Source organism: Lichenostomus cassidix, chromosome 4 (genome assembly GCF_008360975.1).
Source record: "Lichenostomus cassidix isolate B80296 chromosome 4, HeHo_3.0, whole genome shotgun sequence".
Lineage (NCBI taxonomy): Eukaryota > Metazoa > Chordata > Aves > Passeriformes > Meliphagidae > Lichenostomus > Lichenostomus cassidix.
In genome coordinates, this window is record NC_139484.1 from 10093720 (window position 1) to 10100664 (window position 6945).

General features: G+C 47.2%; 1 protein-coding gene across 4 annotated transcripts in view; it reads right to left on the minus strand.

Annotated features, from left to right (window-relative positions):
- The window catches only part of ANKRD50 (ankyrin repeat domain 50), a 39885-nt gene extending 36288 nt beyond the window's left edge, over window positions 1–3597 (minus strand). The window contains exons 1-2 of one of the 4 annotated variants that reach the window (XM_085057858.1): window positions 3303–3597; window positions 1319–2599 (exon numbers count right to left, since the gene is read on the minus strand). In XM_085057858.1, coding sequence (XP_084913984.1) covers window positions 1319–1797 — 479 coding nt within the window. In that variant the 5' untranslated portion in view covers window positions 1798–2599; window positions 3303–3597. The other 3 variants (XM_085057856.1, XM_085057859.1, XM_085057857.1) reach the window with 3 other exon arrangements.
- Between the last annotated feature and the right edge of the window lie 3348 nt (window positions 3598–6945).

Genomic DNA, 6945 nt, shown 5'->3' on the forward strand with positions numbered 1-6945 from the left:
CTTAGCAGCAAACAAAAAATCCAGAACTAGTCTCGGTTTAGACTATTTGTTTTAAGACACTACACTGAGAACAATGTGGACATGCATCCTGTTTATTCAGCAGGCAAGGACATAACAGCCACCAGAACTAGAAGGCTCTTTGACACCACCATGACAATAAGAACAAGCACTACAGTTCCACCTCAGTACTTGTTTTCCCAGTCTTAATAGTCAGGAAGAAAAAATAGAGGAGAGGAATTTTTTTGTTAATACTGCAAACATCAGGCAATAAACCCTCAAGTACCACAAAAAGTTACACCACTACACAGTACTAAAAAAATCTCAGTTTAACCATATTCCAGAGAAGTTTTATATTGGCAACACAATCAATTGAAGCTCTATTGATGAAGACAAGCCTTATCCTTCATGAATTTTCCTTCATTGTGGCACAAAGGAATAAAGACCAATAGGCACACACTCACACAGGCTGTGCCCAAGATTGTACATTGTTCTAAGTATATCTATGGATATACACTGTTATATAGATGTAACATACCCTTTCAGAAACAGAATTATCAGTGACATACTCAGGAGACTTTGGTTTGTTAGGGAACACTAATAAAAAATGTCTACTTTTTTTTTCCCATTCAGCTTAGATAGCTGGCAAACCTTTTAAGGGGCAGGGTGAACCCTCTTGATGAATTTCTGATCCCCTCAACACTTTGAAGTACTTACAAAAGAAGTAGCAATAAAGATTTAACATAATCTGTGCATATTGTGAGAAGTAACATAAGGAGTTAATTGACATTTTCCTACCACATATTTTTAGACAAACATAAAACCGATGTGCTGGATCAGACCCAGAGATCCATTAGCCCAGTTTCCTCTTAGACAGAGCATGTTATTGGAAGCTTTTCCAAGGGTCCTATAAGGTCTGTTTCAGGTCTGTGAAGGACAACTGCCCTACCTTTATGGCACATGGAGACCATGGACTAGATATTTTCCACTCTGAAGTCAACTACTTTCAAGCCTTTCCAAAACACCCAGTTACATCTGAGAGTATTAACATACAAATGTAAATAAATTCACTATTAATAATAAACTTTGTTTTAAAAGTAAATATTTATTTATGTCAGCTATAACGACAAAGTTAGATTTTTCCATGGTAAGTCTGCAAGCTCTGACAGAGATAACAAGCCATGAAACAAACATGTTTTAAACTATCTGCATCTTAGGCTCACTGGAAGGAAGACCTAAACAGCAGATTGTTTCTGTTTGTTTTATTTTGCTTTTGTTTTCAATAGGGTTTTTGTGGGTTTTTTTTTTAATTTGATTTTACCTTTTAAATGCTTCAGCAGGGTTCCTCTCACACTCCCCGGGCTGCAAGAGACTTTGAATAGCAGGATCTCTTAGTTTGTCCTCATATCCCTGGATCAGTCCACTGCGGCATATTTGTGTGACTAAACCTCTAATAAAGCCTCCAACACAGAGCGTGTCAGAGTCCTGGGCCCTGCAGAAATGGAAGGCTAGAGCCTGGCGATGTAAGCCTCTTTGCAGGTTTGCAGGTGAGCTTGGCCACAGTAACTCAGTACAGAGGGCTGTCTTTCCACTACCGGGCCCTCCTACCAACAATACACCCCAGGCAGCTCCTTTCCCAGAGACAACACCGGTATTATTCCCAGAATTCGCTACAAGAGATGGTTTGTTGGCAGCACTACTGCTGCTGCTAGCTTTCTCCTGGAGGCAGTGCTGAAGCTTGTGGAAAACCCACTCCCTACAGTAAAACTGCTTTCCCTGCAGCAAGCTGGTTTGAGCCATTTTACAAAGCTTCTTCTCTTGGATGTGTCATAAGCAGCAGCACATCTTCAACATCTCAGGAGCAGGGAGATGCGCGTTCATCTGGCACAGGACAATCTTCTGCAGACAACTTGACAGAGGTGGCGGCGATCAGTCACCCTTCCTCGTAAAACTCAACAGCCTCTTCTCTGCGGGAAGGGTGTCACTCCATCTGTGCGTCGTGTTGGGATCAGCATGGCACAGTCACAGCTCAGCTGACATCGTGCAGCGGTGGCTGGTACCAGCCCTCAGCAAGACTTCTGGTGTGGCTCACAAGTTCATGCAGCTCCATGGCTGCATCTGTAGTTTAGGCAGTTGTGCGCGTTCCCAGTGTACAGGGGAGACAATACATCTGGAAAAACTGAGGGAAAGCCAACTCTGCAGTGTGTACTAAATGCCTTTCACCTCTAGGCATTAATCTCTCGGGATACACACAGAGAAAAAGCTGTCCATAATAAAATGTTTCTTCTGGGAATTTCATTAAAAAAGTGATTGCTCTTCAGAGTACTATATACACACCACAAACGTGGCAAGTACCACTGACCAAAGCAGTCAGTCTGGACAGCGAGCTTTGCAGACTTCACACATCTGGGAGAGTGTCCGAGAAGTGCTTCGTGTTATGGTTTCGTACGCAGTACAGACGACAAGGGGAAAAAAAATGTTTACAGCTTCTTATTTCAATACATTCGTAGCGTCTTCTTCAGGAACTTGGATTCTTACTGAACCTGTTCTCAGGTATCTCAATCGCAAGATGTCAGAAGAGACAACATCTTCCCCTAGAGCTCTGAAATAAAGGAGACAGCACTTTTAACCCTACATGCAAGTCGTAATTCAGTCAGCTGCAAATGCAGACAACAAAGAGCAAAGTCAAGGGCTCGTATTCCTTATTTTTGATAATATTGTTAAATTAATCAGAAGAGATGTTTTTAAGAAAATTTGTTGTTACGAGGTGTGATTAGCCACATGCAGAAAAACCAACAATAAACAATGAACAGATATGACAGTGGCCTCAAAACCACAGCAAGTCTTGCCTTTTCTCCCGAGACGAACTGAATATATCCTTTTATCCTAGAAACATTCCCACTAACGAGGCTTCATCGCCGAATCCACTCCTCACCCCGTTTTCCTCCTGCCGGCTGCGGGCGTTTTCGGGAGTTTGTGTTGCAGGGCAGCGCTGCTCCCCGCACGCTTCTTTGTTCGCGGCAGCGGCGCCCGGCAGCCCCGGGGTCACGGCGTGACACCCCGCGCCACCGCCCCGTGCCCTCCGCGGCACCCCCGCCACCCGCGGCACCGCCTGAGCCCGGGCTGCGCTCCAGCTCCTCGCCCTGCCAGCCCGGGCACCGCGCCGCAGCCACGGCTCGGGAGCAGCGACCACCTCCCTCCGGGAAAACCCCCGAGCAGCTGGGAGCGCCCCAGCCCTTCCCCTGCCTCTCGCCCCCGGCGCGGCGCCGCACGCCCCGTGCCGCCGCCCTCCGCCGCGCACACACCCGGCTCGGCACGGGCACCCGGGCAGCCGCTCCGCGCCCGGCGGGGACCCCCAGCCCCGGGGCCGGTGTCAGCCCCGCCCGGGCAGGGGCCTCCTCCCGCCGCCCGCTCACCTCCACCGCCGCCTCGGCTCGGCGGCTCCTCCAGACGGCTCCTCTCGCCGCTGCCCGCGCCCCTCCTCTTCCTCCGCCCGGCCCCTGGGCTCCCGCCCCCGGGCGCCGCCGTGCCAGGGCCGCGGCCACCCCGCTCCTGGCTGCCTCAGCCCTCCCGGTGCTCTCCCCGCTCGGCACCTCCCTCGCTCCCCGCTCCGCCCGCCCCGGCCCCGCCCCGGCCCGCCCCCTTCCCCTCCGGCGGCGGGGACATCTGGGGCGAAGTAGTGCGAAGCGGAGGGAGACGGGCGGTGCCCCTGGCCGCCGCCCCGGGCTTTGTTCCGGCCCCGGGGCCGCCCTGCCCGCCGCCCGCTCCCGGCGCCTCCCGCCGCGGCCCTGCAGGGGGCGGCCGCGCCTCCGCCGCGGGCCTCAGGCGCCGTCCGGCCGCGCTCCGCGCTGCGCGGCTGCCCAGCTGCCCAGCTCGAGGGGAGAAGGTGCTGGCTGCGGGCGGCACCCCGCGGCACACACGGGCCCTCGCGTTAAAAACGGGTTTCAGCCTTCTCGCTGAGCGAAGCGCAGAGCTCAGAGCTTGGTTTTGGCATTGCCTCTTCTCCTTTTGCTCCAAACTGGCCCGTTTCGGACAGGGCTCCTGTTAATGAGCCTGACAGCCTCCCCAAATAGTAGCACCAATTCTGAACTTTTTCCACCTTTCCCTCCTTGCTTCTGGGGGTGCACAGGTCGAAAAAGGCTGTGAGGGGTCCAAGGGGCATCCCTTACACCACATTAACTGCCCCTCGAGCTTTACAGTTTGTGAGTCCCTACAAACCCTTGGAACCCGGGACCTTCATATGGAAAAACCAGGGTAGAACTCGCTCCAGGTCAACCTTAGTATGGAAGAAAAGGTGGATCTTGCTTTGGGACATCTTTAGGAGGCCCTTGTGAAGCCCCCTCCATCCATAACAATAAACCGACAACTCTCCTCCTTTTATTTTGTCTGACAGAGCAAGAGAAGGATTTTCATTAAATCTGCTCCTCTCGAAGCTGGCTGCATTAGTTATGATAAGGCACTTTTCCATCAAGGATCGAGGCTCTTTACGATTGCTAAATTGTGCCTTCATTTTAGCACGGCTCTGTATGGTTTCATACATCAGGTAATTACAGTATTGTGGAGTGCACACTGAATATATCCATAGGATACCACGGAGTGATTTAGGGCCCTTCAAGGAGAGTCCCGGGATTCTTTGGAGGAGCAAAATGAAAAATTAAGTAAGTTCAGTTGGTGTACTGAAGAGCTAAGAAAAACAAGTCTGTCTGCTTCTGAAAACCAGTAGAACAAGTTTGAAGAACCTTTGGAAGCAGTGAATTACAAATTTGCAGAGCAATTGGGAGTGGGGGAGAAACAGAAATAAGATTAGTAGTAAGAAAATGTTGTGTGGTTGTTTTGTTTTGGATTTTTTTAAAGTTTTCTGACTTGGTTGGGTTTTTCAAACTGTACACTTTAGGCAAATAATCTTCTCTAGGCTTGCTTTTGTTTTCTTCCCAGCTGTACCACCCTTCCATTTTGAAATGTTGTGGAAACTCAAGACTTCCAAAACTAACGCTAATAGAAGCTGAAGAGACTTTGAACTGTAAAATATTTTCTTTCTTTTTTTTTTTTTTTCTTCTAACAATAAAGGGATAGAGACAGATAATGGCTGGAGTGGTGGGATTGCAGCTCTGGTCTGCAGAGTAGGTTAGAGAAAAAACAGAGGTTGACAAAGAGAAAAAAAGTAAAAAAAACCCACAATAAATAACTGTAGATTCAACACATTAAGAAGCAGATCTTGGCACAAGTATTAGACTGGTAGGTGACCCAGGGAGAAAAAAAAAAGATAAATTGGATAATGATGGGATCCAGGGGAAAGAGCAACTTCTACCTTTCTGATGACCAAGACAAATGAAAACACAATTTAGATGAAAAGGCACTCTCAGATTTCACAACAGCCAATGTGAATAAAGTGAAGCAGGTGGAGTAACAGCATGGTTTGCTAAAATCAGATATTTAAATGTATGCATGATGGAGTTATAGATAATAACTGTGAAAATACTTAACCTTTCCATGCTAATACATAAATACTGTAACAAGACAGATGACAATAATTTGATTTTGGCATGGTACAGAGGACACAAAATAATTAACCCTCTAAAACTGACTTGTGGGCACTGCAGCTGAGCTAATTTTCCCTTCAGGATATCACTTCTACAGCGAACATCAGAAGTATGAAATACTTTTGGAATGACAAAGGGAAGAAGGAGAGGAGAAGGGAGGGAGGAACAGAAGTTGGAAAAAAAAACATGGCAGGCCTACAGTATAATTAGGCAAAATATTGCAAAGCCTAAAGTATGACCTTCCAAAAAATTTCAGTGTGCAACCTAAAGGTGAATGGTTGGGAATGGCCTTGCACTGACCTCCCCTCTCAAATTACTACTAGGAAGCAAAAGCATATAAACACTTTCCATGATAAATCCTTTTCTCTAAAAAACCAAAAAATGCTAAAAACAAGTTCAAAGGGTAAAACCCCAAGGTCGTCATGAAGAGGCACAGCCGCTTTGGCTGCGATCTTTCATCTTTACACAAGAAACTAAGACCCTGAAGTCAACCTTCAAAAGCAAAAGCATTTTGTTATCAAGATTATTTGCATAGTACCTCCTATACCTAACGTGACAGCTCAGATGACATCATCCTGGTGAATTATTATAGCTAAGGGTCAGATATTTCTGATACAATTGTGCAATGTTGTAGTTAATGAGACAGTATCAGGATAAGAACCAAACCTTATTTTTGTGGTTTTGTATAACTTCGTTTGACATAGATAGCAAACAAGCCATGGTCTAATTGGCTGCAACCTTGCAGGCTACAAGACTGACAGATAAGGCCTAAAAGAAGATGAAACAGAGCAAAACTTCCTATCTGAGAAAAACCCCACTCTCTACGTTCAGTTTCCGTGGTCTGGAGCTGTAGGAACCTTCCTGGTTAACTTGAGTCACACTGAGGCACCTGGTGTTAAATGATGGGATGTTTGTGTCATGCATCATTTTAGGTATGGTTTTGTACTTAGCCGGTTAAGGTGAAGAGAAAAAAGAAGCTTTAGGTGAAAAGATTGCACAAAAAGTTGTAACATTAGGAAGTCTTCACCAGCACTGAAAAACCTGAGGGGGTGGGTTAAACCAAAATCTTTTATGCTTTCCAAGTGATTTGCCACATATTTTTCGGAGTATTAGGAAAGACTACTACGTGCTTTTCAATTATTTTAACAGTTTCAGGATGATTTTATTTGGGTGTGAAAGCAGGTAATCCTGATGGATGAGAGAACAAAAGGGATGCCAGTGAAGAAGGCAGCACGAGGCCGATCCTTGAAGTCATCAAAATCAGAGCCATCCCGTGTGTGTATGAACCTCAGTTTGCTTTGTGTGTATTTTGGAGCACTGTTTGCAGCTTGCCCCCGCGGTGTTTGGGGCATGAGTCAGCCCTTGCGGGTGCCGTGCTCGGGGTGCACGCACGTCCCAGCCAGCTCGG